At 41.6% G+C, this 19,027-nt stretch overlaps 1 protein-coding gene across 4 annotated transcripts in view; it reads left to right on the plus strand.

Annotated features, from left to right (window-relative positions):
• The window catches only part of NXPH1 (neurexophilin 1), a 174,210-nt gene extending 155,388 nt beyond the window's left edge, over positions 1-18,822 (plus strand). For all 4 annotated transcript variants that reach the window (XM_081833806.1, XM_081833805.1, XM_081833807.1 and 1 more), the window contains one exon: positions 12,637-18,822. In XM_081833806.1, coding sequence (XP_081689932.1) covers positions 12,637-13,398 — 762 coding nt within the window. In that variant the 3' untranslated portion in view covers positions 13,399-18,822. The remainder of the gene's footprint in view (positions 1-12,636) is intronic.
• The last annotated feature ends 205 nt before the right edge of the window (positions 18,823-19,027 follow it).

Raw genomic sequence — 19,027 nt, forward strand, 5'->3', positions numbered from 1 at the left:
GACTATTAATTCTCACTGTTAATTAGGTAAGGTACTGCTGTAAAAAGAATATTGCATGTTGTGTAAAAGCAGCTGGCACAGAACTGCGATGTCCTTCTTACGTTGAACGTAAGCAGGATCTGGGTGCATCCGGGTTTTACTCAAGTGTTTAGTGTGCAAGTGTGATGGATTTATTGATGCAGAATTTGGCACCTGAAACCAACCAAACTTCCTTCCTTCCTTCCTTCCTTCCTTCCTTCCTTCCTTCCTTCCTTCCTTCCTTTCTTTCTTTCTTTCTTTCTTTCTTTCTTTCTTTCTTTCCTCAAGGCACAGCCACATGACCCAGATCTGCATACATTTTGCATATGCTCACTGATATCAGTCACCATTTCATCACTGAAATGGTGGACTGGCTGGGGTCAATGCCCCTAGCCATCTTGTAAGCAATGTCACTTTTAAAAGTTTTTCCGAAAAAGAAAAAAAAAGAAAAAAAAAGGGAAGCAAAGGAACAAGAGATCTAGGATTCTGTACAATAACCAGAACCAAATGAGATTCAGGTTCCATGGACCACCATCTAATTATACCCATTATTTAAAATCAGTTCATAGAAGGTAAATGCATGTCCTTCACTTTGAAGTGCATTTCCAAGATGTTTCTATTGAAATAGAGCACATTCAGTAGAAACCACTTGGAACCTATTCAATAGAAACTGCTTAGAAACACTCTTTAAAGGTACTGTTGTCACCTGGCATCATAATGATGTCATCATGACATCAGGTGATTGACAGATCAGTGGGCCCTCCCACCTGTCAAATTTGGCCCATGGTGCTTGTAGCAATAAGGATCTCAGCACACCATGTCAAAAAGTTTCCTCATCCCTGATGTATAGGAAAGAAAGCCTATCTCAGAAATTTCAGTCAGTAGGAGTAAGTATAGTATAATAACTGGCACTTATACCTGCTTGCTCATCCATGGTTACAGTCAGTGCCGGATTTACGTATAAGCTAAACAAGCTATAGCTTAGGGCCCTACTCTCTTGGCCCCCCCCAAAAAAATTAAAGAAAAAAACAACTGGATGTACACTTCCAAAATATAAGATAAAAAACAAAATAAAACCTATATACAGCAACAGTGTTTTGTGTTGTGTAGGCTCCTGTGATGTAAGTAATGGGCCCCGCCTGCTAGCCTGCTCCCTAAAATATCACTGGTTTGCTCATTTCTATATACAGTGGTACCTTGGTTCTCAAACTTAATCTGTTCTTAATTACCATATAGCATATATTCAAAACAAAAAACAGCAACAATTTGTTGTTGACAAAGGACAGCTGGACATATAGGGCCCCATTGCCTTCAGTAGCTTAGGGCCTCATCAAACCTAAATCTGGCCCTGGTTACTGTATTTTTCCATGTATAAGACGCCCTCATGTATGGGATGACCCCTATTTTTTAAAAAATCCAAAATGAAGCAAACAAAATCCTAAAATAGAAGTGAAAATCCGGACAATAGGTGGTGGGGGCAGAAAGGTGCAGAAGCTGTCCCCCCTCAGTGGCTGCTGCTGCCACCTTTCCATGTAAGCAATGGGCAGGAGGCTCCTAAGCAGGATGCTGAGGCAGAGCACGGGGACGGCATGGGGGTTTGAGGGGGAGAGAAAAAGTGCAAGTAGAGATAGCTGAGGTAGCTCTCAGCAGCGGGTGCTCTCAGTCTGGTGGTCGAGTTGGCAGGGGGCTGCAGGAGGCGAGCCAGTCACCTTGTCTTATACACGAAAAAAATACGGTACTGATTGATTTGCATGCCTTGCCTTTCCTGGTTAAGAACTTGAGCTCTAAGCTGAAAGCCTCCATTTCACATCTCAGTTTAGCTTCACGAACCCAGTGAACAGCCTTAGGCAAATCACTATTTGAGCCCTCAGTAATCTAAGATCATGGTAGACCATCTGACAAAATTGTTGCAAAACAAACCCAAAACACTTTGATTACTTCAAGTGATATGTTGCTGTACCTGTGTGTTGTGTGTGTGTGTGTGTGTAATTGCCAAAGCGGTGAATAGATAAAATCGACAAATGAAATTACGTTCATAAAACAAGCACAAAATACATCACAAATCAGTGCATCAGTGTTGACAATGCTGAGCTAGATGGACCAATGGATTAACTCTGTAAAAGGCAGTTTCCTATGTTACTGTGTTCATAATGCCTCAGCGCAGCTGGATCACATGCCATGAAAAGCTTGGGTGAACAGATGAGTTTTATATAGTCAGCCAAACAGTGTGCATTTTGTTGCCTTCTTTTCCTTATCCATCTCCTCCTATTCTTGCTCAGTCCAGCCCACCCAGATGCTTACAAAAGCTGGTGTAAATTTTAATCTGTTTCAGTATTTTAACTTATTGTATGTTTCAATGTATTGCAATTTCCCCCGATAATATGGTTTTAGCTCTTTGTAAACCACTTTGAGATTTTATTTATTTTTACAATCAAGCAGTCTCTAAATTTTATGAAATAAAAATGTCAGTAGAAAAATTAATTAAAACCAAAGAGGTGAATAAGAGCAAACCCTCTCCCTCTCTGGAACCATCATGCGATGCATTCCTTTGGGTCTAAGTACAGCCCGGAAGTTTATTTAATAAGTAAAAACTGAGTATAAATCTTCAAAGAAACAAATAAAAGCTGGTCTCTTAAACCACAGCACATGAATTTCTGGTTTCATTTTGCCTCAATTTGGCATCCTTGGGCCTTATGTGTTCTTGTTGCAATGAAACCAAACCTAAAACCCATCACTCATAATCTTGTAGTCACAATTTAGCATATATTTTAAAAGAAAACATCAGTGTGTTGTCTCTTACTCTGAGCAGAATGACTATTTTTGACTAGGTCTATACTATAACATAGGTTGCGGCTCATATGAAAAAGGGCATCTTAAACCAGTGGCATATGTAAAGTGGAACGCAGGGCAGATTTTGATTAAAATGTTGCTCAGTGGCCTTTCAGGCAAATTCTAGAATTATTTAATATTCTTTTCTGCACATACGCGGGAAATGGCACAGGCAATATTAATAAAAGAGGGCTTACAGGAGTGTAGAATCAGGACACCAGTTCCTTGACAAATGTTATTTACCTAGCTAGAGTTTCATTTCATTGCGAAGAGAACTCTGTGATGCCTATATTATGCAGAGGCCTTAAAACACTGTTGGACATTTTTAACCCACTCTAATTTATTCCAGGAAACTTTAATCCCCTGCAGAATGTGATTTTTTTCAAAAGTCATAATCATCTACCAAAGGCGGGGGGTGGTGGGGTGGGATGTGTAATGACGACATTGGCACTGGGCTTCAGGAGTTTAGTTTAAATTCATTCTAAAAATGTGAAGCAGAGGGCAAGAGTTAATCGGATATTTCATACAGTTAACATTTCAATCCTCCTCCAAATCTTTATAAATTTGCTTGCATCGCTGCCATTTATGGCATGTTCTGACTGTGCACTTGCCAGAATTCGAAGGCTAAACATTGCAAGAAAGCACTTCTGGGATATCTCTTCTGAGTCTCGTAACTCATTTAGTATTTGGATCACATCCTATCTGGTACCCTAATGGTGTAATGTGCGCTAAGTTGAAAGTAAAGTGAGATGCTTTGACATATCAGGCATGCTGTAACTCTGTTATCTGACAAGCTATTATAATAGACTCGACTAACAGAAAAAGAAGAAATAAAATAAGAAAGGAGTTTTCAGAAGAACTGCAACACAGTTCCCACACCAACCTTATTGGGTTTGTGGGCCTATTTGCAAACCAGGAAAACTGTGTTGAGCAACAGGCGCACCCACCCACCCACCCACCCACCCACCCTAAGCACAGATTGCAGACTCTTATATTCGCTACAACAAGACTAATTTCAGTGCAGAGAAGGGTCAGAGAGGGGACTCAGTGGGCACAAGGAAAGAAATCTATGATCACCTGCATGCCTGTGGGTTCTATGCTGGTGACCCTAGAAGGACTGCCTTCTTAAAGGTAAAGGTAAAGGGACCCCTGACCATTAGGTCCAGTCATGACCGACTCTGGGGTTGCGGCGCTCATCTCGCTTTACTGGCCGAGGGAGCCGGCGTACAGCTTCCGGGTCATGTGGCCAGCATGACTAAGCCGCTTCTGGTGAACCAGAGCAGCGCATGGAAACGCTGTTTACCTTCCCGCTGGAGCGGTACCTATTTATCTACTTGCACTTTGACGTGTTTTCGAACTGCTAGGTTGGCAGGAGCAGGGACTGAGCAACGGGAGCTCACCCCGTCGCGGGGATTCGAACCACTGACCTTCTGATTGGCAAGTCCTAGGCTTTGTGGTTTAACCCACAGCGCCACCCGCGTCCCACTGCCTTCTTAGATCAAACAAAAGACCATCTAATCCTGCATTGTCTCTCTCTCTCTCTCTCTTGTGGTACCTTGGTTCTTGAACTTAATCCATTTCGGGAGTCCATTTGACTCCCAAAACCATTCGAAAACCAAGGTGCAGCTTTCGATTGGCTGCAGGACCTTCCTGCACTCAATCAGAAGCTGTGGAAGCCACTTTGGGTGTTCAGCTTCTGAAAAACGTTTGCAATCCAGAACACTTACTTCCATGTTTGCGGCATTCGGGAGCCGATTTGTTCGACAACTAAGCCGTTTGGGAACCAAGGTACCACTGTATACACATAATAGTTTAATGAAGAGGGGAAAAGAGAGAAGAGAAAAGAATTAAAGACAATAATATAATAGAAAAATAGTTATAAATAATAGTACTGTGATAATAATAAGAAAATCCAACATCAGTCCACAATAGGAACATAATGAGCACCAGCACACAAATCTTAAATTAAACCTATAAATTAATATAAGCCCTGTATACAACATTAAAGCCTCACATCAAATATAGCTGATCTGTAGAAAAGACTTTTATGACCTGAAAATAGAAACGATGCATGTCCTTTTGTAACCCAATAAAATCTTTAATAAAAACAATTACAAAAAAGCAATAGATTAATTAATACAAGCCCTCTAAATGTCCAGATAGGTATCCACACAAATTTAATGTGTTTGAAATATGTTCAAATGTAGCCAGGACTATGAGGTCCTCAGACCATTGTGTAATAGATGATGGGCATGGTTCGTTCCAGGCCCAAAGTCTCTTAGCAACCATAAATGCATGCAAAATCCACTTTCGTTGTCCTGCTGTTAATCATCACACTACAGGAATATAATTTAAAAGTACAAGAACAGCTGCAAATATTAATGATTTCACAAATGCAAAACTGACATGGATAATAGCTTTAGACCAAAAAAGAATATATCCCTGGACATGCCCACATCATGTGCCACATCACATAAAGCTAATTGGGGGTGCCAACTTGAATAAAATATTGGGAGGAGGGGCCAGATAAGTCCCGCCCCACATAATTGATCACGTGGTGCGATGCACACACACAATTTGAATGGCAATGCCCATCAACATGGGGGTGGGAGCTGGCCGCCTCAAATATTTTATGGGGGGTGAAGGGACTTCGGCTCCTATGAGTTGGTTCCTATGAAGGTCTTCGCCCAGTAGGATAACTGATTAAAAGTATATATGCAGCATAGGAATGCAGAGTCCCTGTTTATCTTGTCATGGATAGATAGATGTGGACAAATGGGGCCTGCAGAAGATTTGTAAACCCCCCATCTGACTGGTTTGCCCCAACCACTCGGGGAGGATTCTTGCACATACAAAAATATAAGAAAACATTAAACATTAAAAACTACCTTCAGATGTCTTCTGAAGGTTGTATAGTTATTTATCTCCTTGATATCTGATGGGAAGGCGTTCTACATGGAGGGTATGACTATTGAGAAGGCCTTCTGCCTGGTTCCTTGTAACCTGACTTCTTGCATTGAAGGAGCCGCTAGACAGCCCTAGGAGCTGGATCTCAGTGTCTGGGTTGGATGACTGGGGTGGAGATGCTTCGTCAGGTATACAGGGCCGAGGATAAACCTATCTTCTAGGGATTTTTCAAATTCTTTTAAAAGACCTCCTGATCTGCATGCCCAAACTTGGCCCTCCAGATGTTTTGGGACTACAATTCCCATCATCCCTGACCACTGGTCCTGTTAGCTAGGGATGATGGGAGTTGTAGTCCCAAAACATCAGGAGGCCCGAGTATGGGGATGTACATCCCATCGTAGTCAATTACGTGATGCATTACCATTTGCTATATGACTTCCAGACCTCCTGTATGGTTCTGTGGTGGATTTTAGCACTTCAACAATTTCAGTTCTTTAGGAAATCTGGGAGTGACTTCTGTGTATCCTGGTGCTTTAATATTTGTCAAATTTGTGCTTATCATCATTGTCTCTATGTTCAGTGTTTGGGACTGTTCCTTCCGCAGCTAAAACAGCAGCACAAGAGGGAGGAGTCAGCAGCCTTGGGGGGGGGGAATGAAGGTTTGCAGAAGTGCAACAAACCATAATGTGGTCCTCTTTGTGCCGGTGGCAAGAAAGGTCAGGAAGAGGGCAGAAAATTCCAGTGAATTGTAAGGGAGATTTGGAGGTCCAGATAGAAATACATTGTACTGTATGTAGTCGTGGGGGTGCCCCATTTAGTCTCCCTTGCAATATATGGTTCTGATGGCTTATACAGAGGTTATGTGTTTGTGTGTTTTCTTTTAATCATATCTGTACGGTTTTGTCATGGTTTTTGGCTAGTACAGTCATACCTTGATTTTCGAACAGCTTAGTTCTCAAACATTTGGTTCCCAAACACCGCAAACCCAGAAGTGACTGCTCCGGTTTGCGAACTATTTTTGGAAGCTGAGCATCTGACAGGGCTTCCGCAGCTTCCGATTGGCTGCAGGAGCTTCCTGCAGCCAATCAGAAGCCACACTTTGGTTTCTGAACGTTTTGGAAGTTGAACGGACTCCATTCAACTTCCAAGGTATGACTGCACAATAAAATCTACTTTACTTTACTTTACTTTACTTTACTTTACTTTACTTTACTTTACTTTACTTTACTTTACTTTACTTTACTTTACTTTACTTTACTTTACTTTACTTTTTGGGGAGAAAAATTCTAACCAGACGGGGAAGAAGGATCTCCAAGAAACAGCTTAATGAGATCTGAAAATGTTCATTGCAAACAGAATGCTGTTTGGGAGCGGGGAATTATTTTTATAAAAAAAACTGGAGCAGGGGATGAAATGGCGTGAGCAACAGCACTTCATGCTCTAACATTATGCTGCAGATCCTATTTGTTTTGAGCTTTTAAAATGCACTCCTTGAAACAATGTTTTAGATGCAGATCTTGTTCCAGAATCATCTGCTGTGAAGAGCAGTGGGAAGCATTCATTTGGCTTTTGTCTGCCAGTTCCCCACCATCCTTCAGTACACCTTTGTCATGTAACAATCTAGCCAGAGGAGCTTCTGTTCTGATGTAAGAAGACAAAAGCTCCTCTGCATGTGCTGGCAAGAGACAGCTCTCTTCTTTTTGGATTCTGACTCAAACCAATGCGGTAATGATACAGCTCTATAGTAACCTGGAAAGGCTGCAGGAAATCAAGACGCATTCTGGGCCATTCTGGATTTCCTTCAAACCAATCTAATTTTCAGCCTGTGAAGTTTTAGTAGGCACTAGTTCGTATACATGACGGATGTCTTTGAGTATAAAACACCTCATGGGCTTTGACATAAATGAATGACTGAGCTTCCCCCCTCAGGGGTCTCTGGGAAGAGACTAATACTCATGAAAAACACATCTAATGAAGTCAAGTGTCACTGCAGAAATGTCCCCAGCCTTTAAAAGCAGGTGACAGGGGTGTTCTCTTCAAGCTGAAGGAAACGAGGCAGACAGATCAATTCCCTAATCATGAAAATATACTCTGTCTTCTTAATATGCCCTTGGGCAAATTATGCCTCAGTCGAAACACTGGTCAGAAAAACAGACTATCGAGCAGCGATATTTCATTATTGACGAAAGATGGGTCACCAAGTGAAAGAGCTGCTAGATCACCTTGGTTTCAGTAATTATTTTCGGAAACGCTTTTGAAACTGGCTGCCACCCTGATCCTGAATCATTCATAGAGGCTCATGCGGTGAATAATGGCAGCCTTCAGGGGGGACTCACATGCAGCCTGCTGTATCATGGGCAAATCACAATGCCCTTGCAATCAGTTATTACCAGAAATTGTTTGGGTCTCCCTCCCCCCAATATGTATAGGCCATTTTTTCCCCACCACAAGATGGTTGCAAAGTGGTTTACACAATGATCAACACAATGATCCAGCCATCAAAATGATATGACGTTTAAAAAAATAAAATAAAAAGCACAGGTGAAAACAGCATTCCGTAGACAGGCTTAGTGAATGTCTGCTGAAATAGAAAAGTCTCTTGTCGAGCACTTGAAATCCAGCAGGGAGGGGGTACCGCCTGATCTAAGCTGGAAAAGAAGAAGAAGAAGAAGAAGAAGAAGAAGAAGAAGAAGAAGAAGAAGTAGTAGTAGTAGTGGTGGACAAGTCCAGAGGTGTACATGGCAAGTGTAATGGACATGATTCTTATGTTGGTATACTAGGCTACACTGCAGTTATGCAAAGGTTAGAGGCATTATCACAGTCCAAGCAGTAGCAGAGGATGTGGTGGAGCTCTGCCACTCACCAGTTTCCCTGCTGGTGCTCACTTGAAGGCAGAGAAGGAGGAAAGAGGCGGTGGTGAGGTCAGCATGGTGCAAACTCACCAGCAGAGTCATTTTTTAAAATGCCACTTTATGAAATATAAGAAGAAAAATAAAGAGAGACTAGTGACTGACTTGGGGCTCTTCAATTTCAGCAGTGCCCTGTGTGATGCTAAAATTTGGCGTGTCCCCCGCTTCTCTCCCTCTGTTCTACAGCATTTTTGACCCCCCCCCCCGCAGCACAGCACCCAATGCAACTGAACTGGTCAAGCTACCCTAAAACTGCCTCTGAAGAGACATGGACCCCCTATTCCCCCTCTCACTAACCTTTCCTCTAGTGATGGCACAATCCAAATTAAAAACAATATAACCCTAACCCATCACACTTTTGACATTCCTGAATGTTGCAAGAGAAAGAGGTCTGCTTTTTTTGCAGCGGGATCCACTGCATACCACCAGAAAGTGTAGTTGCAGTCACAGCATTTTCAAAATCTTCATCTTATAACTGGGAGCTTGTTTGCACAAAGCGTAAAATGAGCCAGTGTTAAAATTAGCTTGCTAGGACTCCATCCTAGAACAGAGGAGACTTTGTTGCTTAATCCTGCGGTGCACAACACATTCAAACAGATGGCTTAGAAATGAGATTGAAGACAAAAGACCAAATATGTGCTGGGGGCGGGGGGGGGGAGGGACAGAATTCACTGGCTAGCAGAAATCCCTGGTCCCCCCCCCCTTACAATTGCTGGGAATGGGATAGGGAACAGAGGCTAGTTAACTGCCCAGGTTCATATTCTGCTGACAAATTCACGCAAGATTGGCACATTTTCTCCCCTTTTTAAGCCACCTTCCTCCTAATTTGCTCTTGCTCCCAATATGCCGCTTAAGAATTATATTCTAAGTCTTCCCCCCTCTCTCCGTGACATCTTCATTGCTGCTTCATTAACTGGTGCACCATCAGTGCATTTCATTACAGCCTCTCTCCTCGCTCACTGTGCTGATCTCAAACACAGATACAAACCAGCTATCAAATGCTAGGCGGTATTTATCTTCCCTGCAATTCAAAAGAAGAGGAAATTGGCTAAATCATCCCAGGGGCAAACATACCCAGATTTGTCTCTTCCCATCTTCCTGCGCTCTTCAGCAACTGGGAAGGATATTTAGTTAGGACGGTTGTAGGTGTTTCTTTATTTTATTTTAAAGATTACAGATTTTAAGGGAGGCCACACAGCAGAGTATCCCTTTGGGAAAGAGGAATCTGATGTAAAGCAGTTCTCAATGAAGCAGCCAGCTAAAAAACTGGGGGATGCTAGAAAAGGGAAAGAGCTCCTTGTCTGCTTCCAAAATGCCTTGGCATTTGCATAGAGTAGGACTCTTCAGGTCCCCCCCCCTTTTCTTTTAGTGGAGAGAAGTTGGTTAGAGTGGCAAGTAAGTACCATTGTGCTCAGCATAGCTGTCAAGTGTCCCTTATTTGAAGGGACAGTCCCTTATTCCAGCGCCATGTCCCGCTGCTGTCCCTTATTGATAGATGTCCCTTAAATGTCCCTTAAATGATGTCCCTTAAATTTCAAAGGAAGCAGCTCCTCTCCCTGCTGGCCAGGGAGGAGGGAGGCTCCAACTGTGTTGCTTGGCTGTGTTGCTCACCCAATAAGAAGTCTAAGAACGACTGGGGGTGGAGCTTGCATGCCTTGTGTGTGGCTAGTTAATGCAAGCTGAGGAGGTTTTTGAATGCTGGACGCCATTTTGTTGCACGTGCTGCTGCAAACTTTGCAGTGCAAAGCCAGGCCGGGGAGCCATCTTAAGTTGAGGCTGCATAGGGCTTGTGGTGCATGTGATTCAGATTCTATTCAGTTGAACCTCTGGTTACAAAGTTGGTTGGACAGTGTTCTCGAAGCTACCAGCATGAGTTTGACCAGACTGCAGGAGAACAGGAAGACTGGAGTGCCTGGAACAGGTGAGGCTGCAGGTCCCTTATTTTGGCTGCTGGTCCCTTATTTTCAAGGCTGCTGGTCCCTTATTTTCAAATCTGTAAGTTGACAGCTATGGTGCTCAGGCTTTGCTTGTGGGCTTCCCAAGGGCATCTGGTGACCCACTGCCAGATCAACGTGCTAGACTAGAAGGAGCTGTGTTCGGATCCAGCACGGCTCTTCTGATGTTCTGATCAATTTCTACTAGTAATGATGACTATGACGCAGGAGGCGCTGTGGTCTAAACCACTGAGCCTCTTGGGCTTGCTGATTGGAAGGATGGTAGTTTGAATCCCCGTGATGGGGTGAGCTCCCGTTGCTCTGTCTCAGCTCTTGCAGTTCGAAAGCATGCCAGTGCAAGTAGATAAATAGGTACCACTGCGGCCAGAAGGAAAACGGGGTTTCTGTGCGCTCTGGTTTCCATCACGGTGTTCTGTTGTGCCAGAAGCAGTTTAGTCATGCTGGCCACATGACCTGGAAAGCTGTCTGTGGACAAATGCCGGCTCCCTCAGACTGAATCGAGATGAGTGCCACAACCCCATAGTCGCCTTTGACTGGACTTAACCGTCTAGGGGTCCTTTACCGTTACTGTTTTACTATGATGTATTGGGGAGTTTTTAATGCCTTATGCTTTATTATGTTTATATGTGTTGGAAGCTATCCAGAGTGACTGGGACAACCCAGCCAGATGGGTGTGATATAAAACACCACCACCACCACCAACGCATTATAGGCAGTGTGTCTCTGCATGCTTATTGTGGGGAGGTGCAAGAGGGGACAGCAAGTTTCTGACCTGTCTTTTTTAAAGTTCTCATGAAAATTAATTTTTATATGCAATTTCCCATAATATTTGTGTGTGTTATTTTACAAAAATAATATATGCATTTTAAGGCAAACTTTGCACCAGGATATGCATTTTTCTGTGCCTTATTTGGCTGGAGAACTGCACTGCAAAATTCAAAGAAGGGCTGTGGTTTGAAGGCTGGCTATGTTTCGGTTCACATATTCTTTGGGGAAGTGCAAATTAGGTAGGTTTATCTTTAAATGTGAACTGAATGGAATTTCTCCCTCATCCCTAGATGGCCTGAATCATATGTTCTTTTGTCCTTAAGATAACAGGAGGGGATGGCAACTCAAAACTCCAATGATGACACCTTCCCAATTCCCCAGGTCCTTTGAATGTACAGGCTCAGTCTGTAGCATCGGTTTCTGATTCCTAGAAACAATGATTAATATTATACTGAGCCACTGTGAAATTTTTGGAAGTAACAGTTGAGCTGTGGTGCTGTGAATGAATTGTCTTGGTATGAGGACTGTACTTCACCTCATCTTTCATGACCCGAATAAAATAATTTTCTTCTTCTTGTGGGTCCAGGTGTTGATTTGCTTCCCCTTTCAGATGTTATTGTGGCAAGCATGTTTTTTTCCTGAACCTAAGTGAGAAGGGGAAAAAAAGAGGAAAACCTTTACAAATAACAAATGTATTTATAAATTTTGCTAATACAGACTATATGACAACCTTTATTTAGCATGGATGCTGTGCCAGAATCAGCACAGAACAGAGAGCACCCAGCATTAATCCCTACCCAAAGGATTTCAATCTACCTTTCATAGGCAACGTGAGGTCAAGGACTTGACAAACACCCAATTCAGATGATAACCTAAGGGTTCTGTATTATGGTTTATATCACAGGTGATCCTTCAGGTGGAACACAATTCTCACCACGCCTGTGAGTTACCTGTGATCTAAGCAGTGGATTACAATATTGTCTAAACTGGGCCAATGAGTTGTGGGGTGAATTGAGGGAAGTCAGGTGAAGGCTTTGCTAAAGCGTTTTAAAGAGCGTGATTGGCCTGAAGAAAAGAAAGCTGCAAGCTTTCTCAAGATGGATTTGGAATGACCAGTAGTGTGTGTGAATGTATCCCACGTAGAAGAAATGCATAAAGGGAAAAATGCATTGCATTCTTTTTTGAGATCTGCATAGCACTTAAACACATATCCCTACCTAAACATATATTTTCCTTTATCTTACTTTCAGGTCACATGCGCAAATCTAACCAGTGGCGGAAAATCAGAACTTCTAAAATCAGGTGGTTCCAAATCCACGCTAAAGCACATATGGACAGAGAGTAGCAAAGACTTATCCATCAGCCGGCTGCTATCACAGACTTTCCATGGCAAAGAGAACGATACGGATTTGAGCCTGCGGTATGATGCCCCAGAAACATATTCCGAGCAAGATCTCTGGGAATGGCTGAGGAACTCCACAGACCTTCAAGAGCCTCGCCCCAGAGCAAAGAGACGGCCCATTGTCAAGACTGGGAAGTTTAAGAAAATGTTTGGCTGGGGCGATTTTCATTCCAACATCAAGACAGTCAAGTTAAACCTGTTGATAACTGGGAAAATAGTGGATCATGGCAATGGGACGTTTAGCGTTTACTTCAGGCATAATTCCACTGGCCAAGGGAATGTATCTGTGAGCTTGGTGCCCCCGACTAAAATCGTGGAGTTTGACTTGGCACAACAGACAGTGATTGATGCCAAAGATTCCAAGTCCTTTAACTGCCGCATTGAGTACGAGAAGGTCGACAAAGCCACCAAGAACACCCTCTGCAACTACGACCCTTCAAAAACATGTTATCAGGAGCAGACCCAAAGTCACGTCTCCTGGCTCTGCTCCAAACCGTTTAAAGTAATCTGTATTTACATTTCCTTTTATAGTACAGATTATAAACTAGTACAGAAGGTGTGTCCCGATTACAACTACCACAGTGACACGCCTTACTTCCCTTCAGGTTGAAGTAGGCCGCGCCTCTGAGACTGGACCCTGTGGAGTAAATAAATAAATACACAAATAAAATAACGCTAATTTTAAACAAAAATATGGGGGGAAATATGAAAGAGGTCACACGACAGGGCTGTTACCTCAAAGAAGAAGGCCACATCTCTTGCCTGGAATGTGTCTACACACTGCTGCTGATGTCAACTGGCTGCAAATATCTTAGCGGAAACCAGTCTAATGTCATTTCTGCCCAGTCAGTTCCATGTATATCAGTCCAGTTGTAAATCACTGTGGATTTTAAATGATACCACACACAATTTCTCTCTCTCTCTTTGTCTTTCTCTTTCTCCCTCTTTGCGGCTTGCAGATCTATCAAGATTCCTGTTAAGAGGGCATTCATTGTCTGATATATGATGTTTCAGGATAACCTATCATCGAGCAAAAAGGATTAACTAGACAGAGGATGTTTTGTTTTTGTTTTTCCACAGACTGTTATGGAAATCTTCTTTTACGGTCCTGAATACATGATAATCAATAATCCCCATTCATACATCCTATCACTTGGAGTAGCTGTACTGGTAAATAATATTGTAGGAGTAAAATGCTTGTTAAAACAGGGGTTGGGTGGGAAATGTGTGTGTTTAGAGCTCAGTATTCCTCTTTATATGAACACAACAAAGTATATTGACTTTTCTTCAGCACCCAGTGGGCACATTCAAGGTGGTGTTAGGTGGGCCTTTTTTGGTGAAGGGAGCCTGTTGAACTAATAAAGATGAGCAAACATTTGGAATTTACATGTGAACAGAAAGTTACGATTTTGTAGTTTGGTGGTCATCACTCAACTGAGATACTCTCCAATTGCCATATAGGAAGGAGAATGCCTGATAGGTAACATGTAAGTTGTAAGTGTCCATCTTATCTTTATAACACAATATTGTAACAAACAAACAAACAAACAAACAAACAAACAAACAAACAAACAATATCCTAGTCTTCATTTGTATGAATGGTTTGTATTGTACATAGTTTAACCTGTGTTATTTGAGCTGCTTATTAATATTAACTTGTAATTGTCTCTCTGCTTGTTATTGGTTAAAAACAAGGAAATGAGGAATTCATTTTATCAATGTAGCTGTAAACTCCATTTAAGATGACAGAATTATGTACAAAGCATTTATTCAGCTAAAGTATTGTTGAAAGCTATACAACTTACAACATTTACAATCTGTCTGTATTTAGATCTTTTGTTTCCAGGTGAAAACAATTGAAATGTACATAAAAAAAATAAAACACTTGAATTCGAGTTTCAATATGCACTCTGTAGATGGTGGTTTACAATAGTGCTGACAGGCAGAAGATACAAGGATGGTGGTGGCACCTTCAGTCGCAAAAGTTGCTCCATCCAGACCAGATTCTTTATCATATGTAATGGCGACCACTTTTCAATGCAGAAAGAAGTGTACAATTCCAATCTTATTTATCAACAGAACAACTCCATGAACAAGTTAGCTAGAACCCCATGGATAGGTTAGATGGGAACCTGATGGGCAGGTTAATGTGGTGGTGGTAGACCTGTGCATCAGAGAGTAAGGTTATTACCAGTTTCCAATAAAGTAGAGGAGATGGGATTTTAAAGGGCAGCATGGGTAGATCTGTGAGTCTCCTGTCTTTTCTTTCCTCCTTCCACTGCTTCTCCCTGGAGTTTTGATGCACCTCCAATATCTAGGGCTTGCCGATCAGAAGGTCGGTGGTTCGAATCCCCCCGACGGGGTGAGCTCCCATTGCTCGGTCTCTGCTCCTGCCCACCTAGAAGTTCGAAAGCACATCAAAGTGCAAGTAGATAAATAGGTGGGAAAGTAAATGGCGTTTCTGTACACTGCTCTGGTTCACCAGAAGCGGCTTAGTCATGCTGGCCACATGACCCAGAAGCTGTACGCTGGCTCCCTTGGCCAATAAAGTGAGATGAGCACCGCAACCTCAGAATCGTCCACGACAAGACCTAATGGTCAGGGATACCTTTACCTTTACTAAGGAAAAAACCACACACACCCTGAAGCTTCATGTGTAGAATGCATGTAGGGAATGCTCTCACATTGTCCATGCTGCTCTTTATATCGGTGCGCAGAAACAGGCCCATCTGGTAGTTTCTGACATATGGCCCATGCCACTAAAAGATCCAGGTTGCCCTGATTCTCACATGCAATCAGTGTCAGGGAAGCCCTTTGAACATGCAACCCACTGGAAGTGGCTCCATACTATTTATATGTTAGTGGAGAGCCACACAGTACATGTGACTTTGGACAGACAACAACACACTGCATGAAATAAAAATAAAATGTGGTTACATGATGAGGGTATTTGAGCAATACACATGTGCGCACACATTCCCATCTATTTATCACATTTGTTTTTCATGCTTCTTTGTAGGAGCTTGCACTGATATCACGGTTGCCCACTTTTATATTTACAGCAACCAGATTGAGGGGTGATGGATTGCCCAAAGTTTCCCCATGAGCTTCACAGCTGATTTGAATGTAGGTATCAGTACCCCAAGTCCACCACCTTAATGCTTACTTAAGATGGAGTTTAGACATGTATGCCTTACACTGAGAAGATTCTTGGTTCATCTAGTTCAGTAATAATGTCCTCAAACTGGTGGCCATTTTCTAAGGCCACAATTTCCTCCAGTCCTATTAACTTGAGATCCACTTAACTGATGACGCTACCAGGGATCAAACCTGTGCTCTACCGGTGACAAGGAGCCTAGCTTTATCATGCATAAAATGGCCCACAGCTGATAGCAATAAATGGATTTTTTTTTGGGGGGGGAACCACCTGTGCATAGTTTGTGCAGTTTATTCATTCTCAGATTTATACTGACTTATTTAAGAACAAGAAACAACAACAGGGTTCCACAACAGTATAATTTATAGCCCAAACACACACACTGACACATGCACACACATACAACGCAATAGCTTTGAACTCTGGGGAGGAAATGTATTAAAACTGAAACTAGAATACAACAGGTCCTGCTCATTCATGTTGGGGCTTGGAGAAGATCTTCATTTTCTAATATCAGTGGGAGGGATGGAGGGCTCTTATGGACAGATGCACGTTAAGTCCAAACTTGGGTGGCAAAGTGTGCCTTGAAAAATCGAGCCACTAGCAGCCAGTTGACATCAGCATTGAGCTGCAAGTACTCAAAATTTACTTCTGACGGCACACCTTTCCATTGTCTCTCTAGACAGACGGATGCCAACAACTGATGTTTTCACAGACAATGCTATGGAACAGTTATTCACCCACACCCTGACAATATATGGCCCATGATATCATCCAGAAGGAGGGCTTTCCTGATACAAGTTGAGTTGGAATCCCATAAGTACTTCTATTGCTCTGAAGCACAGTCATCCATAGACTTTGACTGACTAGGCAGAGAAGAGAGCAACAGCCCTAGGAGAGAGTATGAATTAAGTGATCATGCTATTGCAAACCGTAACCCATTGTTCTAAGAGCTGTTTGAGTGTGCGCACACACATATGTACTGTATATGTATATGTGCATAAGAGAGATGTGTGCTTCTAGTTTTAACCCAGATATGAAACTGTGCCCAGATATCAAAAAGTGAAATTCCAGGCCATTTGGATACTTATTGGAATCTTGTTTCCAACATTTCCTCACAAAGCTTGAAATACTTTCACAACATTAGTACTATAAAAATTATAAAGTGAGGTTTAAAAAATGATTTTAGTATCCAAACCAAGGCCAATCATGGAGATAGATTTTAGCTTCCTCCCTGTTTTATTCCTATGCTACATTCTGAGATTGGTAGATTCCAGACCAAGCAAAATAGACTCCACTCACACCCAAGACATATCTGGATCTGGTTCTATGGATTTTTTAAAAAAAATGATCTGACTAAAGAGGCTTGTATCTCAGAGGGCAGTAATTCAGGCAGAGAATATGCTATCTGTGAATCACATGTGCTCATTATTTCGCCTTCCAAATGCATTTGCATGATTAGACAAATCATATTTTTCTGGACATAATAATCTGCTTGTTGATGTTATTTTTGTAGCAATTGTCTTGCGCTGTGTTGGAATTCAATTAGCAAAATCAATGTACTAATAAGTTTTTTAAATCATGTATATTTATTTTTCATTTTGCTTGTCTGGTTCCTTGCTGCAGTTTGAGTTATTTTAAAATATAGTTTCCCTTGCTTAGACTTTTGCATAGTCGTTTGGTCATCAGAACCGCAGTCTCCAGTAAGACTAAATTGGACAAGAGATTTTATGAGTCCTGAATAAAATGATGGATTGAGTATAGACGCTTTTTGCATTCAAGAGCCCACTGTAAAGTCCTCTCTCTTGTGAACTCTGATTCTGGATGCTTTTCAAGTTAAATATACAGAAGCAAAATCCCTGCATTTTATATTGGTCTTAGACTCATACAGCAACAGAACTAGAATGGACCAAAATATTATCTTGGCGCTCCAAGTATTGGCCAATCTTCACTTTGTCAACAATCATGCAACCTTAACATTTTCTAATTTGTGACATGAATACCTTTTCATATCTCTCTAGACTTGCTTCATATTGTTCCAAATTGTATTTCTGAAAGAGAATAAAAAGATGAGTGTCTGTATTGGAATGATCATCAACACTAACCCTTTGCTTTGATTTTCCATTCTTCTTGCAGCCCAATCCTAATCACGTTTCCTTGAAAGTAAGTTGTGTACCAAGTTCAACAGGACTTACTTTGTACTAGAGCTTCTGTTTAGATCATTGAACAAGTGCAGGAGACCTTACCAAATATTTCACATAAATCCTAACACAATCTAGCATGCTTGTTTTTCAGCATAGCCTTAAGAAGTTTATGATTTGTAATACTTTAGAGCCATGACTAGAAATCCATGGATTTGGGTGGACTTCCTTATTCCAAATATTGTGTTTGTTAAAAGCAAATAGAAGTAGAGGACTGATACAACATATAGCCACCGTCATTTCTTAGGTGTGTTCTTTCTTTCCCATGCTGTTATTTGTATTATCTCACCATGTCACATAATTAAAGTTCTCCGTTGGGTTCATAATCTTGCCATGTGTTATGTGCTAAATATTTTCTTGAGTGTTTATTGCAACTGATGGCATGAGCCTCTGTATCTTTTTGAGTATGTAGACTTGTGTTATATAGTCATAACCAGAGGCCCATGTTACCACTATAGCCTAATGCTCATTACAGTAAATAAAAATTCTATGAGCTTTTTTCCAGATAGCTTACATACCAGCAGAATTGCAGTGCGGAAGAGAAAGAAGTATAGAGGATTTGAATCTTGAACACACCATAGACATAAATCTACTCAGTTATACTCGCCATTCCTTGTATAATATGAAGGCAACTGATATGTGAACATTGCTTGTCTTTCCGGAATAAATAAAACAATGTTTTGCAGAAGACTTGTTACTTCTTTTCCATTTTTTTAAATAAGTAATCAACATGCAAAGGATCTAGTTCTTGTGACAAAAATATCAATGGATTTACAGAATCTGTCACCTTCACATAACATAAACATATTCCATTTTCTGGTGTGTTTGACCTCATTTGAGCATTTATCAAGTCATTCTTCTCAAACCACATTTTTCAGCAA

Source organism: Podarcis erhardii (assembly GCF_964252035.2).
Source record: "Podarcis erhardii genome assembly, chromosome: 12".
Classification (NCBI taxonomy): Eukaryota; Metazoa; Chordata; class Lepidosauria; order Squamata; family Lacertidae; genus Podarcis; species Podarcis erhardii.